The 24,387-nt window shown below is 48.7% G+C and overlaps 2 protein-coding genes across 9 annotated transcripts in view; one reads left to right on the forward strand and one right to left on the reverse strand.

The window, feature by feature from the left end:
• Positions 1-2,933: 2,933 nt before the first annotated feature.
• On the forward strand, positions 2,934-16,017 carry CC2D1B (coiled-coil and C2 domain containing 1B). Of its 6 annotated transcripts, none has more exons than XM_045548022.1 (25): positions 2,934-3,055; positions 4,944-5,030; positions 6,336-6,480; positions 7,458-7,564; positions 7,903-8,058; positions 8,433-8,555; positions 8,725-8,884; positions 9,093-9,286; positions 9,441-9,516; positions 9,621-9,731; positions 9,812-9,942; positions 10,218-10,290; positions 10,414-10,541; positions 10,956-11,091; positions 11,173-11,345; positions 11,733-11,858; positions 12,457-12,515; positions 12,602-12,718; positions 13,053-13,126; positions 13,233-13,291; positions 13,444-13,495; positions 13,941-14,040; positions 14,199-14,289; positions 15,307-15,436; positions 15,703-16,017. In XM_045548022.1, the coding sequence occupies exons 2-24, from the start codon at positions 4,965-4,967 to the stop codon at positions 15,433-15,435; spliced, it is 2,586 nt and encodes an 861-aa protein (XP_045403978.1). In that variant the 5' UTR covers positions 2,934-3,055; positions 4,944-4,964; the 3' UTR covers position 15,436; positions 15,703-16,017. The 6 variants fall into 6 exon arrangements, with proteins under 6 accessions (XP_045403978.1, XP_045403979.1, XP_045403984.1 ...); XM_045548023.1 differs by having other exon boundaries at positions 15,743-16,017; XM_045548028.1 differs by having other exon boundaries at positions 13,233-13,261.
• Positions 16,018-21,006: 4,989 nt separating this feature from the next.
• The window catches only part of ZFYVE9 (zinc finger FYVE-type containing 9), a 148,093-nt gene continuing 144,712 nt past the window's right edge, over positions 21,007-24,387 (reverse strand). For all 3 annotated transcript variants that reach the window (XM_045548031.1, XM_045548029.1, XM_045548030.1), the window contains 2 exons: positions 23,510-23,686; positions 21,007-21,639 (listed from right to left, as the gene is read on the reverse strand). In XM_045548031.1, coding sequence (XP_045403987.1) covers positions 21,478-21,639; positions 23,510-23,686 — 339 coding nt within the window. In that variant the 3' untranslated portion in view covers positions 21,007-21,477. The remainder of the gene's footprint in view (positions 21,640-23,509; positions 23,687-24,387) is intronic.

Below are 24,387 nucleotides of genomic sequence, written 5' to 3' on the forward strand. Positions count from 1 at the left end.
TATTATAAAAATAAATCTTTAAATACAACAGATTTATATGGCACTGAAAATATGAGGTACCTAGGAATAAATCTAATAAAGAGATGCAGTTAATCTCTAGATGCAGATAAATTCCAATCAGAATCCTGGCAGGGTTTTTGGTTTGACTTTGCAAGTTAATTCTAATAATTATAGGACAAATCAGGATGGAAAGATTAAAAAATAAATAAATAAATTACAGAAAAGAAAAAGAAAAAAAAAACAAGAAAATAAAGAAAAAAAAGAAAAATTCTAATAATTATATGGAAACCAACAACAGGACAAACTGACATCTAAGGCCTCATGAGGTACTGAGAAAAACACAGCCTCACTCATGTAATAGCCCTGTCAGTATTTGGCCTAAATCTGTTTATAAGAAAATTATCAGACAAATCCAAACTGAAGGAGAAATATTCTGCAAAGCAACTGCTCCCTTCATTGAAAATATTAATATCACAGAAGAAAAAAACTCCGCAAAAAATGGAGGAAACATTCTAGACCAAAGGAGAATTCAGAGACATGAGAGCTAAATGCACCATGTGAACCTTGATTGGGTCCTGGATTTAGGAAATGTGAACAATTATTAATATTATAAACTACATTCATATTAGATAATAGTATTTATTATGTGGTAAATTTTGGGAGGGTGATAAATTCGTGATTATGTAGGAAAATGCAGTTCTTAGGAGGTTCCTGATGAAATATTTATGAGTAAGGTATCAATGTCTGCAGCTAATTCTCAAATAGTTCAGCAAAAATGTATATATGTTTATGACTGCATATAATGGACTGAGAATCAGTATCAGAATATTTTAAAGACTTCCACAATCAATAGGAAAAAGGAAAAATGGATAAATAAGTCATCTACAAAAGGAGAAACACGAATATCCAACAAAATGGAAACTGCAAAAGAGGCATGCAAACCAAAACCATTTCACATCTATTAGAAAACCTTCCTGTGATGACATGGAACTGGAACCCAAATGCCCCACTGATGGGAGTGGAATAACTACTTTTGCAGATAATTTGGTGATAATTGGTCTGGAAAATGCAAGATGTCCTATAGGCCAGCCATTCCATTTCTAGGTATATACCCTAAAGAAGTTCACATATGTACACCAGGAGTCATGTATAAGAATATTCAAGCATTTTTTGTAATGGCAAGCCATTGGAAAAGTGACTTATTTTCATACTGTGGAATCCCATACAAAAATGAAAATCAACTAGATGAAGTATATATATACCAGTGTGGATGAAGCTTACAAACAGTGTTGAGCAGAAAAAAGTTGAATTACTCAGTGTGATATTAATACCAATGATAAAACATTTTAAAACTTGCAAGAAAGTATGTGTTGCTTAAGGATACATACATATATGGTAGAAATAGAAATGCTCAGGAATAACAAACAGCAAATTCAGGATAGTGGTTCCCTCTTTGGGAAAGGGAAGCTGCAATATGGGAGGTGTATGGCTGGTTTCAAATGTAGTGTTTTTTTTCTTAAACTTGTAATAGGTGCCCATGTAGTTATGTTAATTCACACACAAGGAACTACTGAGTGCCTACTATGTACCATGTACTGCTCCAGACACGAAATACCTTGAAAAAGAAACAAAAATTTCTGCTTTTGTAAATGTGAAATATTGTATATCTTTGTGTATATCTTAAATATGTCCTAAAAAAATTTTAAAAGGAATGAGAAATATGGAAGTAAAACATCAATTTAAAAATGGTAAAGTCTGTCTCTTCTCTGGGAAATCACCCCAAAAGCAACAAGCGGATGGAAAAGCTCTTTGTCCAAGGAAACTATAAAACAGTAATAAAACGCTTTAGGACTGCAGTCCCCAATCACCGGGCTGTGGCCCAGTACCAGTCTGTGGCCTCTTAAGAACTGGGCTGCACATCCTCGCCTGAGCTCTTACCCCCCCCCCACACACACAAAAATTGTCTTCCATGAAATGTAGGAACTGGTAACCAGGCTATACAGCAGGAGATGAGCAATGTGGGTGCCAGCAAAGCTTCATCTGTATTTACAGCTGCTCCCCAACACTCGCATCACCGCCTTAGCTAGGCGCCCCCCGCCCCCATCTGTAGAAAAACTGTCTTCCATGAAACCCGTCCCTGGTGCCAAAAAGTTTGGGGACCGCTGGTTTAGGAAGTAGGCAGAAGTATGTGAAGAGGCAATGTTTTAGATGGAAGAGACCAGAGGGTTTTTATTGATGCTAAAGAGGTTGGTTTTGTATTTTCCGGGGCAAGTAATTTTCTCTGAGCCTGCGTTTGTTTCGTCTAGGGATCATGGCCATCTTGTAAGACTGAGATTTGAGTAATCCACTAAGAAAAGAGACTGTTACGAGCTTGGCAGAAAACAGGCACACATTTTCCTTTAAACCCCCAACCCCAATTTGATTGCACTGCGGGGTAAAGGAGTAAGAGCTTAGAATTAAATTATCTTAAGTGTTCAAGATGTGATCTCTGCTTGTCTTATCCAAAGTTTTCAACTGACCAGAAAGGGTTACCTTCAGGTGAATTACTAAGAAAACTAGGGTGAGCCCCACTGCCATCTCCTGGAGACTTACAAGGACACCGACTAAGAAGGTGGCAGGCGGGCAAGCCCCCAAAGGTGCGGAGCGTGGAACTGAGGCGAGACGCGACCTGCGAGCTGGAGCTCAGTGGCTCGCACTGAATGAGGCAGGAGGCTTGGCGGAGAAGTAAGTGGGCAGGGGCCGCGGGGCGCCTACTGCGTTTGCGCAAGCAGCTGGGCGCCCCGGCGGAACCGCCCACCGCGCCTTACCTGCCCGAAGGCGCCTGCGCACCTCAAACCCCACCCTTGGAGTCACCTGTCGGAGCGCCCCGCCCGCTTCGCTCGCACATGCGCACTACGAGCCGCCCGGGCATTGGAGTCACGTGTTGGGGGCGAGCCGCCTCCCGCGCGGGCGCTTCCTGTCGCTGTAGCTGCCGCTGCCACTGCCGCCTGGGGGTTGCGGGAGCCCAGGGCGGTGCCGGGCAGAAGACCCGGATTTGGTTCGGATCCGCAGCGAGGTATGCCGCGTACCCGCCCCCAGCATGGGGAGACCTGGGGACGGCGGGGGAGATGGAGGCGGCTTGGGCGAGGGAGGGCAGGGCGGCGCGCCCAGCCGCGGGAGTAGGTGGCCCGGCGTCGCCTCCCGCTGCGGACTCTGCTGCCCAGCTCTGTCCTGGGCCAGGCCTGGCTCCGACATGGGAGCCGCAGGCTTGGAGTGTCTGACCGACCTCGTCTTTTCCCTGAGACCGGCCACTTCAGTGGCCCCGGCTCAGTTGACGGCCTTGCAGTTCACCCAAGTCACTGAAATCTGACACCCGTGTGCTCACATCCAGTTAATCTCGGAGCCCTGTTGATTTTACTTCCCACGTCTGGAATCCGTCCACTTCTCTCCATCCCCACCGCCACCCCCACGTTCCCTCAGCTCGCCTGGACTGTTGGAAGATGCTCCGTGCCGAGACGGCTTCCTGCCTTCTCGCTCCGACTTCCTGTGCACCTTCCCTTATGCAGCCGGAGTGATGTTTCTGAAGCGCCCACCTGGTCCCGTCCATTCTTTCCCCATTCTCCTCAGAATAATGCCTAAACTCCTTAGGCTTAAAGGTTTTTCTGTTTTGCTGCTTGTTCAAATTTCCATCTTGGTTTGTACCATCTCTGGTCTCATAGTGTATGCCCGGGTAATACCAGGCCTTTAGTTTCCCTGTGCAGGCCAAGCTGTTTCTCACTTCAGAACCATTACCAGGTGGTTCCCTCTGCTGGGAATCCTGTGCCCCATGCTTCCCCCAACTTCATGACTCAGCCCACACATCACCTCCTCTAAGGAGCCTTTTCTGTCTGTGCTGGAGAAGGTGCCACCTGTGGGCACACACAGCCCTTGGAGCAACCCTGTGTAGTGATTGCTCATGAGTCTGTCTGCACCATGTAAATGGTCCTTGAAGGCTGAGACCATGTTAGATTCATTTCTGCACTCCCACTGCCCAGTTCAGGGTCTGACACATAGTAGGTCCTATGGGTGGTTATGAGATCTTTGAGAGAATCAGAATGCTGAGTCAGGTTTCTCTAGAGCACAAGTGTCCAATGGAATTTTCTGTGATTATGAAAATGTTCTATATCTGTGTTGTCCAATGGTAGCCACTAGCCACGAATGGCTCTTGAGCACTTGGAATGTGTCTAGTGTGGCTGAGGAACTGGATTTTAAATTTTATTTAATTTTAATTCATTTAAATTTAAACTTAAGTAGCCACGTGGTTTCCATGATGGGCAGTGCTGCTTTAGAGTCTTTCTGAATTCTACCCAGCCTTGTACACACTCTGAACCTAGAGTTACTTCGCTGAACCTGCTTTCCAAATTTGAGTCAGTTGAGTAACTGTTGTGTGTCCACACTCCCCCCCTCCCCCGCCTTTTTTTTTTAAGACAGGGTCTTGCTCTGTTGCGTGAGGCTAGAGTATGGTTGTGTCATCATAGCTCACTGCAACCTCAAGCTTCTGGGCTCAAGCCATCCTCCCGCCTCAGCCTCCTGAGTAGCTGGCACTATAGACGTGCACCAGCACGCCTGGCTAATTTTTGTTTTTTCTGTTTTTTGAAGAAGACAGGGTCTCGATCTTATTCAGGTTGGTCTCAAACTCCTGGCCTCAAGCCATCCTCCTGCCTGGTTCTCCCAGAGTGCTAGGGTCACAGGTGTGAGCCACTGGGCCTGGCCCTTACACTCCCCATTAAAACCATTAACAGGCTGTCTCCATTTCTTCCCCATGTTGCTTGCTTTAGTGCTATAATTCCAACATTAGTAATTCATCTGTTGGTGTTAAGCATTGCTGTCTCTGGAAGTTTACTAACCACCCCTAACCACAGGGAGCACTGTTGGTGGCAGGGCTTATGGGTACTCCAGTCTGAGTGTTTTCAACTCCCCACCAGATAGGTGTCTAGGCTGCGAAGATGCCAGGGCCAAGACCTCGGAAGGGCCCTCAGACCAGTGACCAGGGTGTGGCAGCTGCCAAGCAGGTATGAACATAGCCTCTTATGCCCCTGGGCCAATTGGGGGATGGGGGTCTCTACATAGCTTGGGTAAACTGGGTCACCTGTGTGGTTTCCCCATTAGTTCACGGACTTTGAGGAGTGCCTCCTGGAGGTCGCAGATCCCTTGGAGGCCCTCTGGCTATTCCCTGCTACTCACAGGTGGGGAGAAGGTTCAGGAACCACCAAAGTTTAGGATGTTCTGATGGGACCTCTGCTCTCACAGATTCCTCACATAGGGTCACAACTTTGCTTGGCAGCCAAGGATGCCAGGACTTGAAGGCTACAGTGAGTGGGAGGACTTTGCTGCTTAGGACAGAGGGCTGTAGCTCAACTGGAAGATGGGGTCTGTCCTCCAATTGTCTCCCTTCATTTCTTCTGTGACCAAGTCTTGAGACTTATTAGTCCATTTTTATTGTGTTAAAAGAGGCAGGTAAGGAAGGTGGTAAGGCAGAGTGTATAGACTCAAGTCAGAGACCTCATTTTAAATTATGGCTTTGTCACAAGACTCAGTTTCGTCTGAACATTGGGATAAAAACAGGACCTGTCTTCACGTAGTCAAATTCATGGAAACAGAAAGTAGAATGATACTTACCAGAGGCTGGAGGGAGGGAAGAATGGGGAGTTTAATGAGTAGAGAGTTTCAGCTTTGCGACATGAAAAGAGTTCTGTGGATGGATAATGGTGATGGTAGCATGATAGTGTGAATGTACTTAATACCATTGAACTCTACACTTAAAAATGGTTATGATGGTAAATTTCATGTTGTATGTGTTTTTCCACAATTAAAAAAAAAAATAGGATCTAGCCGGGTGTGGTGGTGCACGCCTGTAGTCCCAGCTACTTGGGAGGCTGAGGCGGGAGGATCGCTTGAGCCCAGGAGTTTGAGGTCACAGTGAGCTATGATGACGCCACTGCACTATAGCCTGGGTGACAGAATGAGACCCCGTCTCAAAAATAATAGTAATGAAATAAAAATAAATAGGACCTACTCCTCAGGATTTTGGGAATTAAGATAAAATCATAGAATGCTAAATACAGTGCGAGCAGCTATTACTGTTATTGTTAGTAATAATAATGGCAGTATAATCTTACTGGGTTCTTTGTGGAGTCTGTGGGGAGATAAATGTCCCAAGGGGGTAATGTTGCAGGCCTCAGTTTCCCTTTCTGCACATTGGGCTTCACATACTGAAGAGGCCACCGACTGGGACATTGGGAACTCCACGTTGGCTCTGGGGCTGGGCTCCACCCTGCCTCATTGTGCGGTTCCTAAGAATCCTGTTCTGCTCTCAGCTGGGGCTCTTTGTGGAGTTCAGCCCTGAAGACATGCTGCTGGGGACGGATGAGACTGAGGATGATGAGGATCTGGAGGCCGAACTGCTGGCCCTCACTGGAGAAGCAGGAACCACAGGCAGGAAACCAGCACCCAAGGGGCAGGGTGAGTTTGTGACATTGGGCTGGGCGCAGTGATGGGACCACTTGGGTGCAGGCTGGTAGTAGGGGTGTCCTTAACTTGCAGCTAGGAGGAGCCAGCCAGACCCTCTGTCGTTCTGGTGTCCCTGTGCCTTCTGCAGCACTCTCACCAAAAGACTCTCACCCTGCTTACACCCTGAGTGATGGGCACCCGTCCTTCCCTATTGTGGACAGATCTGATTCTCAGGCTGACTGAGGTCCCTATCCTTAGTTCTAGCCAGGGTACTGGCGTAGTGCATGGACTAAGTTGGGTAAATAGTAAGTGCACAGAAATTGTATTCAGTGACTAAGTGGAATATCCCTCTACAGCCTGGATGAGGACAGAGACCTTGGGGCTGGGAGGATGGGGGGTTCTAAATATTTACTCATTTCTCACCAGGAATCCTCAGAGAGAACTAGCTCCCCCCATCCCTTGTGTCCCTGAGCTAAGGACAATGGGAGGACCTGGGAAGGGGCTCACTGGTCCGGCCCTGCTTTGGTGCTAGACACCCCTGAGTTTGAATCCTGGCTCTGCCACTTGTTGGACTGCAGTGTTAGGAAAATTAATGTTAAAGTTTCTCAGTTGACTTAATATATACAAAGGGGATAATATTACCCATCTTGCAGAATTGTTGTGAAGCTCTATTGGACTTTAAAAGTCTTTAAAGATGTGAGAGGTATAGTTGGAGGGAATGGATGGATATGTCTGAATAACTACTATAGGCATTAGTGCAGAGAAAGGGGCAGCTTGCTGCCTGGTGGAGGGCCTAAGAAGGTTTCCCCACTGGGGGGCTTTTGGACTGGTCACAAAGGAAGAGCAGTTTTCCAAGTTGGACTTGGCTGTGGGAGGGAAGGGGGATTTCTGCCTGGGTGTATTTGCCAATACAATGGATTGAAGACGCTCGTTTGCCTATCCTGACCTTATCTGAGTTGCCCTGACCTGCTGTGACCCTCTTCCTCCAGCCCCCCTGCCCATGGCCCACATTGAGAAGCTGGCGGCGGATTGTATGCGGGATACAGAGGAGGAGGAGGAGGAGGAGGAAGGGCTGGAGGAAGATGCAGACCTGCTGGTGCGTCTGCCAGGCTGGTGTCCAAGGGCTCTGCAGTCAGACTCAGGCCTGGCAGAGGGGAGGGCTGTGGAGAGGAGCATGTTCTCTGACTCTGAGTGCGTGCCTTCCCTCCCCTGGGCTGTCTTCCTGGCTGTAAGTGTGAGACCGTGTCCTTTGACCCCTGGTCTGAGCTCTGCAGTTGGAGATTCTCAGATTTGGAGTCTACTGTTTTCAAAGGTATCCTCAGTCAGAGTTAAAGAAATGTTTTGGTAAAGGGGACTTCCAGGCACATGGAGGGGGCCCTGTCGTGACTGTAGTCGCGAGGCCCCCACGCTCCTAGGACTTGTTTATCTCCCCAGACGGAGCTGCAGGAGGTCCTGGGTGTGGATGAGGAGGCTGGGCCCCTGGATGGTGATGAGGCACCTGGCCCGGGCATCTCTGAGGAAAAGGGACAGGAGAACATTGAACCTCCAGTGCAGACAGCCCTCCTGACGGCTTCGGTCTCAGCGGCTCAGGTGGGTTCTGGAGGAGGGCCCCGCGTGCCCCTGTGTAATGTGCATGTGCTGTGGCTCACGCTGCACAGCTGCAGGGACCTTTCCAGGACCCTCCTCCAGTAGTTGCCCTAAGCAGAAACTGAGCCTGAGACACTCCTCCGTGGCCAGCTAGCCTCAAAGGCTTCTCTGTTCTCCCAGACCACCCCCAGAAGCCATTTCCTGGCCTCCACTGATTGTTTGGGCCTCTGGCCTCTCCAGCGAGTCTTTGTGGCTCTTCTTTCTCCTGGAGTCCCAGAGCCCCATCTTCCAGGCCAGCCTCCTCTCGGGGAGAGAATGGCAGGGGCCTAGCTGGCCCTGGAGTGACCAGGCCCTGAGCTGAATTATTCTATTTACAGGCTGGAGGGCCTCAGCTGCAGGTTTTGCTGGAGGAACGGATTCGCAACTACCGGGAAGCTGCGGCCAGTGCCAAGGAGGCAGGTGAAGCAGCCAAAGCCAGGCGCTGTGAGCGCGGCCTGAAGGTGAGTTGGGTGAGGCCAGAGAGCAGGGCTGGAGGAGTGAGTTGGGGGGCGGGGGGGGGGTGGCAGGTGGGGCTTGCGCCAGCCCTGTGCAGCTGATGCCTGGCCTGTCTTCGAGTAGGGTCCAGGCTGAGATGGCTGGCTGGGTTTCTGAACTAGTTTTCTTCCTCAGACTCTGCAGTCCCAGCTAGTGGCTGTGAGGAAAGGCAGGAAGATCCATGAGGACGAGATCCCACCTCCAGTGGCCCTAGGCAAGAGGCCCCTGGCCCCTCAGGAAACAGCCAACAGGAGCCCTGAGGCAGACCCCCCAGCGCCCCCTGCCGTGGAGCCAGGTATCTGAAGACAGCTAAATCCTGGGCTAGTCCCCAGGGTCCTAGCCCATAGCCTGCCTCCCTGACCTGGTACTGTCCACTGCCATTGGTCATACCTTCCCCAAGAGGTCCTCAGGCTATCGAGACCTGTAGCGTACTGGGAACCCAGAGCAGACACCTCCTTCTTTGACCCTCGTGTCCTCTCCGGGGGCTTTCTGTTTCCCTACAGACAACCACTCTCAACCTGAGACAAGCCTCCCAGGCAGCCCTGGCATTTCTGCCCTGCCTGATTCAGACCCAGACCCAGACCCAGACCCACGGGCCTTGTTGTCATCTCGGCAGAGAGAGTACAAAGTGGCTGCCCTCAGGGCCAAGCAGGCTGGAGATCTAGACCGCGCTCGAGAACTCATGAGAATCGGGAAGGTATGACATCTGGCTCAGAGGCCCCGTGTCCCACCCCTTGTTTTACAAGTGGAGGAAACTGAGGCCTTGAGTGAGACTGGCCTGAGGGGGAGTTGTTTCAGTGCAGGCTCTTAGGGTTCCCTGGCTTATGTCCACACCTGCTTTTCTTCTGCAGAGATTTGGTGCTGTCCTGGAGGCCCTGGAGAAGGGGCAGCCTGTGGACCTGAGTGCCATGCCCCCAGCGCCTGGGGGTCAGTGTGGGAATTGTGGGGGCATCTGCTCAGGCTGGGTTGGGGTTGGGGAGCACTGGGGCTGGCCAGGCACCCCCACCTACACCTCTGCTCTGGGTCCCCAGATCTGAAGCCCCAGCGACAGGCGTCTCAGGCCCCCACAGCACCCTCAGTCGTTCCCCCAGCAGTGGAGCAAGTGCAGCTAGTGATGGCCTCTGACATCCCAGCAACCCCAGGTAGGACAGGGTGGTGGACACTGGAGTGGGGGCCTGGCAGCAGCAAGCAGAGCTAATGTCCTCTCCTTCCCCCCTTCAAGTGGCCCCTACAGAGCCACAGACAGTGCTGGACGCCCTGCAGCAGAGGCTGAACAAGTACCGGGAGGCAGGCGTCCAGGCCCGGGGCAGTGGGGATGAGCGCAAGGCTCGGATGCACGAGCGCATTGCCAAGGTGGGCCTGCGGCTGTGCAGCCCTGCCCTGTGTGGCCCTTCCCCTGGCTGGCTGCTCTCTGTCTCTCTGCTCTTCCAGCTGGCTCTTTTCTGAGTAGTCTTCATCTGTCTGTCTGTCTCTCTCTTTGGAGCTCTTGTTGCCTCAGGGCTCTTTTTTTCCTCCCTGGGCTGCTGTCTTTCCATCAGTCTTCCTCTCCTTGCCTCCCTCTGTGTCATGGTGGGCAGGGGCCTGTGGACTGCTGCCCACCATGGGTCCCTCCTCTCCTTCCTGTGCAGCAATACCAAGATGCTATTCGAGCACACCGAGCAGGACGGAAAGTTGACTTTGCTGAATTGCCTGTTCCTCCAGGTGAGTGGGGCTTGGCCTATGGGCTCTGTGAGGAGGTCTCTCTTGGGGGAGAGAGGTAGGTGACTTATGCATCTGCCTCTACCCTGTGGAGCCTCCCAGCTCTGTCTCTCTTTCTCGCCACAGGATTCCCCCCCATCCCTGGCCTGGAGCCCACCACGGGCACTGAGGAGGATGCAGTGGCGGCGACTTTGGCAGCTGCCCAGAAACTGGCCTCCGAGGATACAGCCCCAACAGATGAAGACGAGGACAAGGTTTGGCTGAGTGTGCAAGACTGCAGGGGTTGGTGGGGAGAAACAGCAGATGAGGGGTAAACCCAGACCCCGTTATGGTCCATACTAATAAGCCCAGTGAGGCAGGTATTCTTTCCTCCATTTTCTGGAGAAAAATCTTTGCCAAGGGTACCCAGCTAGGAGGTAGTAGGGCTAGGATTCAAACCAAGGTCTTTCTGACTCCAGAGCCCGGGTTCTATCCCCATTACCCTGATGTCTCCTTGCTATTGGGGAAGTTAGATCAGAGAGCTTTTGAGGCTTCTAGCTGTGAGGTCTTTTAGGGCTCAGGAAAGGAAGCCACCCATCTCCAGTCACACAGTTAGTGCAGTGTTAGGAAGATGGCCCAAGTCTGGGAGCTGCCGTGACCACAGTGGGGAAAAAATTCCCTCATGACAGCCTCCAGGGCACCTGCAGGGTGAGCCCCCAGTGCAGGCCCCAGCGGCCAAGAAGCCAGCACGGCCTCTGGTCCCTTCGTGCCAGCCCCTGCCTGAGCCCAAGGCCTCAAGTTCTAAGGAGTCACTGAGTCCATCTGGTGAGTGGGGGACAAGGAGGGTAGAGTGGAAGGTCTAGTGAGGGGCAGCCATGGCCCTAACTAGCAGCCCTCTCCCGTCAGTGTGGGAGCAGCTAGCACTGCTAGAAGCACGGAAACTGCAGTACCAGCGGGCAGCCCTGCAGGCCAAGCGCAGCCAGGACCTGGAGCAGGCCAAAGCCCACCTGCGGGCAGCCAAATGTCTTGAGACTCAGATCATCCAGGCCCGAGCCGGCCAACCTGTTGATCTCTCCAAGGTGAGTCCCACCTGTTTAAGCACCAGGACCTCTCAGGCAGAGGAGGTGGGGGCAGGCTTGACAGGCAGGGCTATGAACTAGGGCAGCTTTGGGGAGGAGATGGGATTTGGACAGGATGATAGCTGGGAAGGAGCCCTTTGCTTGTGCCTCTCTACTGCGTGGCCCCCACAGAAACCGGGGAGGGCAGGTGGGCTGCCTGTGGTCAGAGATGACAAGTGAGTGGCAGAGTGTTCCAGCAGCTTGGGGCAGAATGGGAAGCAATGAATTCCCGTCGCTGGGAGTTTAGTAGAAGCTGAGGAAACATTTAGCTTGGATTCCTGCCTTTGTTGGGCTCACTGGAGGAGTAATCTGACTCTTGGGGCCCGAGGGGCCTTGTGACCTGGGTAGGTGCCTTCGCCCTTGACGGATGAGGAGGGTGACTTCATCCTCATCCACCACGAGGACCTGCGACTCTCCCAAAATGCTGAGGAGGTGTATGCCCAGCTACAAAAAATGCTTCTGGAGCAACAAGAGGTGAGTGGGCCCCTTGCCTCTTCCTCCCCTTTAGTGCCCACAGCCTTCTATGGAGAAAGACATGGCACTCAGGCCACATGGGCTGGGATTCAAATTCCAGTTCTTCCACTAACTGGCTGTGTGACTTTGGGCAAGGTACTTCCCCTCTCTGAACCACGTTTTTTTCATCTATAAAGGAGGTAACACCCTTCTTTCGGGGTGGTTACGAAGTTCAAACAACAGAGTAGTGGGGAAAGGACTTTGTAGATGGGATGGGAGACAGATGCATATGTGTGTTTATGTGTGTGTCTATCCAAACTGTTGCCTGTCCTTCTGGAAAATCCGCCTTCTGAGCTGATGTTTGAATTAGGTTTCAAAGGAAGGATAGGGGTTTGCTAAGTGAACTTTGAGGAGTGGCTGTCTTCAGGAGAGGAAATAGCAAAAGCATAGGCAGAAAAGTGTGGTGGAACTTGGGAAAGGTGCCGTTGGGGTATGTGTTGGGGGAGGAGAGAAGTGAGGTTACAGAGAAAGGCTGGAGGTTTAAGAAGTCAGGCCTTGAATGCCAACCTGGGCAGGTTCTGCTCTGGGCTCTGGAGTCATGCTGAGCCCCTCTTTTCAGAAGTGCCTGCTGTTCTCCAAGCAGTTCATGCACCTGGGCAATGTGGCTGAGACCACCCGGTAAGAGCAAGGGCTGGGGTGGGGCGTGTGGGGTGGGAGCAGACAGTGAGCCCTGTCATGCTGATGTGCACACCCCTCCCTGTCAGGTTCGAGAAGCTTGCTCAGGATCGCAAGAAACAACTTGAGATACTGCGGCTGGCCCAGGCCCAGGGTCTGGACCCTCCTGGCCACCACTTTGAGTTGAAGACATTCCAGACTGTGAGGTGCCAAGGCCTTGAAGGAAGCAGGGGCTCTGTGCAGGGGCTGGGAGCTGAGGCTGGGGCTTCCCAAGCTTGGCCCTGCCATGGGCACTGGGGCTGCTGAGAAGTAGGCCATGGTGCCTGCCAGGGAGGAGCTCAGAGCAGTCTGGGTGCTGCGGAAAGAGCTCTGGACTGGGAGTCAGAGACAAGGGTCTGTGTACCAGTTCTGCCACTTCTAGCCGGGACAAGCGGTTCCTCCCGGGGCCCACTCGGCCAGGCAGGTGGGCACTGGGAGAAGGGTCCTTGTTCCACCACTCCCCTTCACTCTGAGCTCTTTCTCCTTTCTTCTTGGCTTTAGGATCTTCTCAGAACTCAACAGCACGGAAATGCATCTGATTATTGTCCGGGGAATGAACCTCCCAGCCCCACCAGGTAACCCTAGGGCCACCCCCACCCAAGGAGGCTCTTGCCCTGATGCTGCACCCCAAGCCTGGGCTGCTGGCTGCTCTGGCTCCTGACTCCCTTTTCTCCCCCACAGGGGTGACCCCTGATGACCTGGATGCTTTTGTACGTTTTGAGTTTCACTACCCTAACTCGGTGAGGTTCAGTTAGAGGGTAGGATCCTCTGAAGCCCACCTTCCGTTCCAGGACCCTGTGCTCAGTTTCTTCCCATCCCTGGGAGGCCTGGCTGTAGGTTCCTGGCCCCGTATGCCTGTTTTACAAGCTGTCCTCTCTCTCTTCTGCTTTAGGACCAGGCTCAAAGAGGCAAAACAGCTGTGGTGAAGAACACAAACTCTCCAGGTGAGGGCCACAAAGCATCCATTTGTCCTCCCTCTCACTCTGTGGATAGCACTGGTGGTGCCAGAGTGCTTTCAGATCTGTTATCTTACTTGGTCCACTCATCTTAGGAGATAAAGGTACTGTTAATACTCCTCTTACATAGTTGGGGAAATAGGCTCAGAGAGGTAAAGGGACTTGCCTAGGGCCTCACAGCAAGGTGGCACAAATGGGACTGAACCCAGGAATTCTTGCTCCAAATTCCAGGTCCTTCCCACATTGTTATAATGTGTCCAACAAGAACAGAAAAACTGCTTCCAAGGCTAGGACCTAGATGCTCTGCCACCCTTTCGTGGCAGTCACTCTGAACTGCAGGCAGAGAGATTGAGGGAACCCAGCCCTGGGCCTGTTTCCACTTCCTCAGGAAATCCCTGGGAGCCAAGTCCCTCTTTGCCTTCCCCTCTTGCAGAATTTGATCAGCTCTTCAAACTAAGCATCAACCGGAACCACCGGGGCTTCAGGAGGGTGATCCAAAGCAAAGGAATCAAGTTTGAAATCTTCCACAAAGGGTGAGCCTCCTGTCAGTCACACTGCCAAGGTGGGCTGGGAGGAAGGAAGAGCGTTTCTGTCCCTGCCGCTCCTGCTGCTGCTGTTTTCCTGCATGAGCTCAGCCAGGTCATTTCTGCCTTCCTGCAGTCCAATCCTCTGCTGTCTCTTGGCTCCCCAGATCCTTCTTCAGAAGTGACAAGCTGGCCGGCACAGCACAGCTGAAACTGGAGCGGCTGGAGAATGAGTGTGAGATCAGAGAGATCATGGAGGTAGGGCCCAGGGGATGGGCAAGCCAGAGGACTTGGTAAGAGAAGAGCCAATAGCCAATAGTCAGTGAACACCAATTCCTACTGTAGGTTTTTGTGCTTGTTACTTAATTTAAAGTTGTCCACAAGTGTGCTTTAGGATAGGTGGTGTCCTCATTTTACAGATGAAGAGGTTTGAAAGGTCTGAGAAATCTCATGGCGGGACCCACCAGAATGCAGCTAGTCTGTAGTTAGGAATCAGTCCCCAGATAGCTCCTTAAGCTTCTGTGAATTCACAGGATTACCCAGACTCTTTGAGCTTGCTTGTGACAAATGAGGAAACTTAGGCCAGAGAGGAAGGGGGAGTTACATAAGTTTGCACAGTGTGTCCCTGGCAGAGCTAGGACCAGACCCTCACTGATACCTTTGTAGGCTGGGGCTTTTCCCAAAACAGCATACTTTGCCCCACCTGTCTGGGGGCATAGTTCTTACACCGGGCCTGGTCTGTATCAATAGGCCCTGCCGAGGGTGCTCAGACTTCTTGGGCCTGTTGCACTGCTGTGCACTCACGCTGCCCCTCTCCTGCCCAGAAGAGGGAGTGGCGTGGTGAGTGGGAAGGAACCCGTGGCCTGGGTGCTAGTCCTGATGGCCACAGTCACCCACTTCTCTCTGAGCCATCTGTAAAGTGAGTGTTTGGACTCGATACTTTTTAGGCTACACCTTGAAGTCAGTGTTTCTTCCAGGAGTTGCCATGGGGATTGACGGAAAAATGGAGTGAGCAGAGCTCTAGGTTTCTCATCTTCAATAAGAGCACTGATGCTTATCTAAATTTATATATTACTTTTTTTTATAAGACTTACCTAAAACCACCACTACCAGCTCCAAACAGCAGGAGGGCAGGGTTGTCACGAAATGGAAGCTCCAGTGTTAATACCGCAGGACACCTTAGCTCCTCTCACTTCTTTCCCGGGAGCATAGGTACCCACCTGGTCCCGGCCCCCATCTCCTTAGTTACCGTCTCCCTCTCCATGGTCCTCACAGGTCCTGGATGGAAGGAAGCCCACCGGGGGGAAGCTGGAGGTGAAGGTGAGGTTGCGGGAGCCTCTGAGTGGCCAGGACATGCAGATGGTCACTGAGAACTGGCTGGTCCTGGAGCCCAGGGGCTTGTGAGGTAGGTAGCTCTCTGGGCCCTTGGAACCGCTGCCCCTGGCTTTTGGTAGGGCCCTTTGGAGACCCTTCTCTTATTCAACTTGTTTCTGGGGAGAAAGCCTGGGAGTTTTTCTCATCTATGAGGAAGACCAAGAGGCCGAATGGTGGGGTCAGGTTCATGAGCTGCATTTCTTATGTTCCTCAGTAGAACTGGGGAGGAGAGGTAACCTCCCAAGGTTTAACTATCTTCAGGAAATCCTTTCTAAAATCTGTTTGTTTTCACTGCAGTTTAGACTTACTACTTGTGCTCTGCACCCCTGTGCAACAGACGGTGAGCACCGGGAGAAGCAGCCAGCGACTGTGTGCAGGAGCTTACTCTTCCCAGCTGTGCTGCCTTCAGAAGCCTTTGTACATAAGAGAGATGCTGCTACACAAGCACCAAAGACCTGTTAAGCACGTGCACTAATGACCTTGACCCTCGTCTTTCCTGTTGCTGGCCCCTCCTGGGCCTTCACAGAAACCAGGTGGATTCCAGAAGCCCCTTATTCCTCTGTGCCATGGAGTCCTGCAGCCCCTTAACTCCCGCATAGCAACTGTGCAGCTTACCCCTGCCCTCAGTTGCACCATTTCTGGATGTGCCTTTAAAAGATAGATATAACTGTAAGGGATGGGAGAACTCGGGGGTGATCGGGAACCTTCCCTGCTTAGGGTAGGGGCAGGGTTCCGTGACTCCAGTGGGTCAGTGGCAGCCTGTCCCAGACAACTCCTTACCCCAGCTCTGCTGTGCCTGTGCCTTGGTTCCTGACAGCTGCTGCACTAGCCTTCCTGCTTCCCAAAGGACTTAGTGGAAGAGGAAAGTTATTTTTGGTTAGGTGGGAAGTAAGGGGAAGGTTCTATCTTAGGTTTGGTCCACCCACTTAAGATAAAAGACTGTTAACTTGAAGAAAAAAAAAATATATATATATATATATAAAAAATTTTATGTAGCAATTTTTATTTAAGAAACTAGGTCTAATTCATAGCAGGGATTTTACAGTCTACACACAGAATAACCATCAAAGTTCTAAACAAAAGCCCTGCTCCCTGTCCTTTTTAAAAGCCAGCATAGCAGTATCATCTGTCACTGACAGAAACTGCTGCTGTGGCTCCTCTTTGGAGAGGGAGGGAAAGCCCTTCCCCATCAGCTGCTCACCTGGGGAAATCTCTTAGTTCTGGCCAAGAAACTCTCCTTCGGCTCTGTTTTTCTGAACGGATGGAGATGAAGGGCTTTATAGTGGTAAGTGGTTGTAACAGAATAATCAAAACTGAAATATTCTACATTTCTTAGAAATAAACACCCCATTTTTACCCCCCTTTTCTTGAAGCATTAACTTAAGGTCAACAGAGCATTCCTTGAGATCATTTTTAAAGCTGTAAGTGAATGTATTTGGCTTACTGATCACTATAGTACTGCATAAGCACAGCTCAAGGATTGAGCTTGTGTGTACACGTGTCTTTTTTAGGGATAACAGGATGGACCATGCTTCCCTGCCCTTAAGAGCAGAGCTTTTAGTGGGTCACAGAGCAAGAACTATACACAAGTGATTTTTTTCCCCCAAGAATTCTCTGGCCAAGCTTACTTACCTATGAGAAGTGAGCTACCAAAACTTCCACAGATGTGTGTTAACACTTAATTGTAGTCACATGTGTGTCAAACAAGCAGTAATCTAGAATGAAAAGGAGGGCTGTTAGCCTTCATAAGGTGGCCTAGGGCAAAGAACAGTGGCCAAACGGTTCCTCACCCAACCTACTCTTCCCCTTAGGGTGTGCACCCAACCCAGTGCTTATGAAGAGGGTTAGGGACCACTGTGGCTATCCTTAATGTTTCCAGCCAGCCCTGGGAATTTCTAAATTCAGGGCTCTGCCTATTTCGAAAGGAAGTTTTCTATGGCTCTGGCTCCCAAGATTCCCTTTGCAAACCATTCCATTTGTCTGCTTCACTGCTCTTTGCTTTTTGAAAAACAGAACTTCCAGGCTGAGGGATACAAGACAAAGCCTCCCACTGGACTTGGAAACTGAGGTTCTTAAAAGGCCTTTGTTGTAGCCAAGGCATGCATGGGTCACGGGTAGTGGGAGGAGCCTGCCCCAGCCTCATCTTGTCCTAAGATTTGTCCACATACAGTAACCAAACATTGAAGATTAGTGACTCATGGGCAGTAGGAACCAGCTACAACCCAAATCATTTAAAATTTCTTTCTATTTTTAGTAGAGACGGGGTCTCATTGTTGCTCAGGCTGGTCTCGAACTCCTAACCTCGAGCGATCCACCCGCCTCGGCCTCCCAGAGTGCTAGGATTACAGGTGTGAGCCACCGCGCCCAGCCCATTTAAAATTTTTGATTCTCTTTTTGATCTAGTACAATGCACACTTTCTTATGAATTAGTGAACTGAATAAATATGGAAGAAATTTACCTTAGAATCAAGACGTCTTGCTCACAGTTAAAGGGCAAAACTTTTGTGACTATAACATTATTTTCCTTTTCTCATAGCACCATTCTGAAACCTGCCTCATTGCTTCCAAATTTTTAAGGTGTGTTTTCCAAATAATTGTGGGCAGCTCCTAAAAGACCCTGCCCCTTAAGTAAGGGCAGATGCTTTCAGGGTGAAACTGTGAGGCTGAGACTGGCAGATCCAGGGAGCTTACGCCTGGCGCAGCTCCATCACAGATGGGAGTCTTTCCTCCTCTGGGCCTCAGCTGCCCAGACTCTAAAATGTAGCATCATCATTTCTGCTACACTCCGTAGCCCTTCTGGTTATGTATACAATCCCTAAAAATCCCACTGCCATTATTTTAGCATTATTAAAAACCACCATCACAAACTTGCCAAATCCAGAAATAAGTGTTCAGCAGATTGACTGATTGTCTGCATGAAATGCATTAAATGCATAAATTATTTCCCAGATGACCAGTTTTGACAGAGGTAAATTTAATTGGAAATTTTGGGCCCACCAGTGTTTATGAACATGGGAGAAGACAGAAGATGGGAACTTAACACAGACAAAATCCCATACTATAGCCCTAGAGCCCAGAAGGTGCCCAGGAAATGTTAGCAGAAATAAATGGATAAACTACATTGTCTAGCATTTGATAAGCATTCAATAATTTGTAAAAATTTAATAAATTAACAGAATGGCAATTATATTCCTCTATAGTTCAGAAGTATCTCTTTATCTCAGTCTTTTACAATCTAGAAAAATTTGTGTATTTAGAAATGTGATATTTCAGTCCTTCACCTTTATGTATTAATAATTCTTATAATATGCATTCCATAAAAGCAAAGATAAACAAACAGAAAACTAGACTTGGCTGTTTTATGCCCAATTCCACAAGATGGTTTTACTAAACATAATTATGTAGTTGAGAATACAGGCCAGAGTTTGTCCTTAGTGAAATTAAAAAGACTGCACCGATCCAGAAGAAGTATGTACAGTGGCAAGATGTATATGGCTGAGAGGAAGAAAGACTACAGGAAAACAGGGCCAGCCCCTGTAAAAGTTCCAAATTTCTGAAATATATTTAGACTAAGCTGGCTATTACACCAAAAATACCTGCCCTTGTTAAACAAGGGCTTCCTGTTCTTGTCAGGTTCGGGAGGTGGCAGTCCCAGGGCTCAGTCCTTATAAGGTGGGCTAAGGGGTGCCTACTTTCTTCCTTTAGGAGTTCTGAGTACCTCAGGCTATGGGAAAGGTCACAATTAGAGTTCTCTACAGCCACCATCAGTATAGCCTTTGGAGCAGCAGATGTGGAATATAACCTCCCACCCCACAGAGAGAGGGATGAACCCAGTTAGACACTTCTAGGTCAGGCCCCAAACACAGCTCCACAGCTTGATACTGCCACGTGCTAAGCCCCGTTCTAGCCACTGGGGTGCAGACTCTCATGGTCTCAGTCTCAGAGGCCTGCACTAGTTTCCTGGCAATTCTTGGAGCTGTACTTTTACTGCAGAGGAACTAACTCTACCTTGACCTAGGCTTTCAGAAGTTGTCAGTGACAATGGAGTGAGTTGCCCTAGAGCTGTATTTTTCAAACTGTGGGTTGTGGAATCCATTTGGTCTATGACCAGAATCAATTTTTAACAAAATAGAAAAAGATCAGAGTGTATCACATATATCATGGATAAACCAGATCTTTGTTTCTGATACCACTCCCACTGAAAGAAAGCGGGGCTCCCTGGAGAAATGGCTGATTCCAGGGCTGGGGCAGGGTGAGCAGAAGATGAGCCTGAGGCATCTTTTGTTAGGCTAGGAAAGAAAATGTTCAGAAAGATAATAGGAGCATGTCACAAGGATGTGGGAGCCAGTTTGAAGGGGCTCTATCTGGCTACAGATGAGACCATCAAAATAATAAATTAGAATCACTGAAAAAATAATCCATGAGTCCATAATGAAAACTAATTAGATGAATAAATAGGGAAGAAGAAAGGGCTTTTGCTTATAGTAGCTTAGCAAGTGCAACTTGTAAAGGTGGAGGGAGTGCGGGAATTGGAACATTGTTTTGTAGCCATTACATTAACAGTAAAAGATCAGTGCAGGCAAGGAACATCAGTACATGCTAATCTGGGGACATTTTGATGGGCAAAATATTTATGTCAAAGTATCTCAATATATATTAGTTATTATTCCTGGGGCAGGAGATATACAGTGGAGAAATTGGGCAATACTTTGATCTCATGATCAAAATTTACCACCATCAATGAGGGACAGATGGGTATCAAGTGATTCTGGCCAAAAATGCATAAACTGATTCTAAATATGAGGAAACATCAATATCAAAATGAGGTGTTTTCTGCTAAAAAACAGGTGGGGTTGGCTATACTCACCAAAAATATCAATGACATAAGAGATTAAGGCAAGTCCTGAAAGATACATGCCATGTCAGATCCCAGAATGGACGGTCTACTGGAGGGAAAACAATGCTACAACAAAGGATATTATTAGGCAAATACTAGGTTAAAGTATCATATCACTGTTAACTTGACTGAAGTTGAGAACTGTCTTGCAGTTATATAAGAGAATGTCCTTGTAGGAAATAAGCACTAAAGTATTTAGAGGTAAAGGGCTATGATGTATGCCACTTACTCTCAAATGCCTCAATTTTTTATGGAGAAGGAGAAAAAGAAAGGGAGGGAAAGAAACACTGGTAAATCAAATGGGGCAAAATGTTAATATGTGAACAATAAGGGAATCTGGGTAGAGGGTACATGGTGTTTTTGTACTTGCAACTTTCCTAAAAGTTTAAATGATTTCTCAATAAAATGTTTTCTTAAAATACCTCTGGTATATTATGTTATAATTCAAAATGACTTGGGTGTATGCTGTCAGCTTTCACAGAAATGTTTCATTTAATATCTGCCATTCACTTGGGCAGATCTTGAGTGATCCTGAGCTCAACTCTGCTCTCTAAATGACCTCATTTACTGAATTGCCCATCCATGACTAGAACAGTGGATTAAGCCCTTGGGTCTTTGATTCACTTCAATGAATAATCTGGGAAAAACAAAAATCTAAGTGTGACTTCTGCTTGATAAACAGCTGTGATGTAACTGGGACAAGATCAGTGTGGAATTCTTTTTACACCAATTCTGTACAAAGAGTGCAAGAACTAATGCTTCATTTTTTATTTCCCCTCTGCCCTCCCACCCAACCCTTGGTGATGGTTGTACCCATCTGAGCATTTCTGAGCACATGACCATAAGTAAATCTTAAAAGAGAGGAGCAGAATTCTTGTCTAACCGGTAACAGAAGGGGATTAGCTGCAAGGATAGCATAACTGTTGTGCAGTAACAGAAGCTGCCCGGATCTTCTTGGTGGAAAATGCATAGAAGATTTAGAATTATGGAACATCTCTCCCCCTAACCTCCCTTTCCCACCCCTGTCTCCCAAACCCCCACTCCCACCCTACTCCACCCACCACCCCATTAATAGTGTTAACAAAAGCTTAATCTTCCAGTTTTAAAGTGCAAATGATTTGGATATGACTGCTGTTACAACAGGTCTGAACAGAAAAAAATGATGTCTTCTCTGTCTACGCAATGTTTTCCAGAATATAAAAGATGAGTTCCATGACAACGGGGCCCTCACTGAGCTGGCAGGCACCTCCATGGATCACCGGCACCAAGGCGCTGTCCAGATCGTTCATGTACTGCGAGGGAAGGGGCTGGCCGTTGCTCCCTGCTTGATAGCCAACCTACACCAAAGAGAAGGGGTGGACAGTTACTGTACAGAGAAAGTCTCTCCAGAGGGCTGAGGACCAAGGAGGCTGAACAGGAAAGGAGATGTCCTTCTTGGCCTTAGACTAGACACATGGCAGTGAATACAAATTGCTCCTCTTCCCCAAATTGTCATTTATAATCTTGTCGTCTACTCACCCTGACCACTTGATAGCTGTGAGATATTGGGTGAGTCACTTAACCAGGTTAAGGTCTTAGTTTTCTGGAGAAGGGCCGGGGTGTGTAGAAAGGTATGGAGTGTTAGAAATAATACCTTACCAGCCTGAGCAAGAGCGAGACCCCGTCTCTACTAAAAATAGAAAAGAAATTATACGGACAGCTAAAAACATATATATATAAAAAATTAGCCGGGCATGGTGATACATGCCTGTAGTCCCAGCTACTCGGGAGGCTGAGGCAGGAGGATTGTTGGAGCCCAGGGAGTTTGAGGTTGCTGTGAGCTAAGCTGACACCACGGCACTCTAGCCCAGGCAACAGAGTGAGACTCTGTCTCAAAAAAAAAAAAAAAAAGAAATAATACCTTAACCTTTGGTTGTGAAAATTAAAATGAGAAATATACAATGTACAGCTCCCTAACAAAGCAGGAACTAAGTATCTGTTCTTCCATCTGTCCATTCACTCATGTATCATTTTCTGAGCAGCTACAACACAGGGATCCAAAGATGAATGTAACAGGGGCCCTGCCCTCGAGAGGCTCACACATTCAGCAGGAAAAAAATGCTTGTTCTTAGATTGTTTTATGTGAGGTGATTCTCTCTCTCCAGCCTCAGTGCCATTTGAGAATGGACCGTAACACTTCATATGTATAACCCTGATATGCTTGGTACAGCACTGGGCAAGACCTAAAAGCAGAAAATAAATATTTGTTGATTAATGACTAGTCAAGAAATGGAGCCAGACACACCACCTTTCTTCATTCCCTGATAATGGCACAACTCTGTGCAGGCACCAGTTTCTCCCCTGAGCACTCAGGCCAGGAGCAGAGTTAGTGCTCATCTGGAGAGTAATCCAGCTCACAGTCCGCACCCATTTTCTAAATGACTCAGAAGTAATGAGCTGAGGGATAAGAGAAGTCTGGCAATTTGTAGGCATCAAGACAGGACCAGTGGGACATGTCACAGGCATCCAAAATCCAAAAGAAGTGGAGAGAGATTAGAGTGCTAAGCCACAGGAGAGAAATGCTAGGACAAGGAACTGGGTGTTAACAGGCTAAGACCAGATTATTACTACAGTGAATGTAAAAACTTTAAGTAAGACAGGGAGGGAAGCCTGGCAATAGGAAACTCAAACTGACAGGAAAATTAATGGGCAATAGCTCAAGTCCAATTCACTAACTAGCATGAAAATGTTACCAGTAAAGAAAACCTTACTAAGGCATGGGCAGCTGCAGAGGCCAGTCAGCAGAAAGCTGCTCTAGCTGAATTTAAAAAAACAACAGGATAAGAGAGAGCTTGGGACCTGCTCTCTAAGGGAATGCAGAATGATTCCTGATGGGTGGGACTGGGGAGTCGTAAAAGGCAGGAGAGATGCCAGGCACAGGCATGGCAGTCCTCCCACACACTCCACTCTTACCCCACACTAAGAAGAAAACCAGCTCCTTGGAAGACATGCAGGTGAAGAAGTCACAGTTCAAATGGTTCTGAGAGAGTTCTGACCAAGTGGCACATCTGCGTATACTACTATTAGAGGGAAGGCCGGAATACTTTATCTGGTCAGGCCAGAAAGCCTGAAGAATTAAGCTCTCTGGGTTGATACAGGAAAACCCACATGTCAGAAAATATACACTGCCCAAGGCCAGCTTCAAAAGCTGCCAAAGACCCTTCTTACCTGATCTGAGTCAAGTGTCACACGTAGTCCCAGTTTAGTCATTCCATCTTCCTTCAGAAGTTTCAGGTGGGGACAGAGAGCAAGGCAAAATGCCTTGGCAACATGCTCCGTCAATCTGCTATGATCTGCAGGATCACTGAGGCAATTGTGCTGGTCATCGTTTTCTAGGAAAAATACCTATTTCCCAAACAAAAGAGACTTTTAACCTTGTGTCTGGATTTTGGAAGAAACAAGTGGATTAGCTCATGATACACAAGAACCCTGATTCTCTAAGATGTGCAAGAAGATCTGACAGGAACAGGACACTATAAAGCCCTTGGGCCACGAAAAATAGGGCACTGCTGTCTTACACCTATAAAACAATCCTTGCCTCTCCATCTCTGCACCCATGAAATGATAGAAGCAGCCTGCCTATCTCCTGCAAGCCTCCGCCATGGTCATACTGGTGCATTCTTCTCAGAACCAGAAAAGGCCTTCATTTTGCATTATGTACTTATAAAAGATAACCCCTATATGAGGACAGTTTTCTCAGGGAATGATCTTAAATCTAAGAGAATGGCTTTTATACATTATGTGACCCAGGCCCTTCATTTCACAGATTACTCACAGAAGGGAAGGGACTTGCTCAAGTGCATAGAAGTTCTTAGAGGCAGAGCCAAGCCTAGAATGTGAGTCTTCTGCCTTTTATCCCAGACAGAGCTTTTCCTACCATGTGGCCCTGCCACTGCTGAGGCCAGGGCTGTGTCAGTGTGCCCACACAGAGCTGAGGACTGCATGGGCACAGGCAGCAGCACAGCAAACTTGGGACTGAAAGACTCAAGTCCTAGTAACACAGAAGAAGGGTTATAAGCAAGTCCTTTAGTCAAAGTACTAAAGGA

The sequence above is a fragment of the Lemur catta genome, chromosome 3 (assembly GCF_020740605.2).
Source record: "Lemur catta isolate mLemCat1 chromosome 3, mLemCat1.pri, whole genome shotgun sequence".
Classification (NCBI taxonomy): Eukaryota; Metazoa; Chordata; class Mammalia; order Primates; family Lemuridae; genus Lemur; species Lemur catta.

What these genes read in the sequence shown, in the direction of transcription:
- CC2D1B (XM_045548022.1), top strand. Translation starts at nt 4,965, where the DNA reads ATGCCAGGGCCAAGACCTCGGAAGGGCCCTCAGACCAGTGACCAGGGT. An exon ending in AACTCATGAGAATCGGGAAG is followed by an intron (nt 9,287 to 9,440) that starts GTATGACATCTG and finishes TTTCTTCTGCAG; the next exon opens with AGATTTGGTGCTGTCCTGGA. An exon ending in GAACCTCCCAGCCCCACCAG is followed by an intron (nt 13,127 to 13,232) that starts GTAACCCTAGGG and finishes TCTCCCCCACAG; the next exon opens with GGGTGACCCCTGATGACCTG.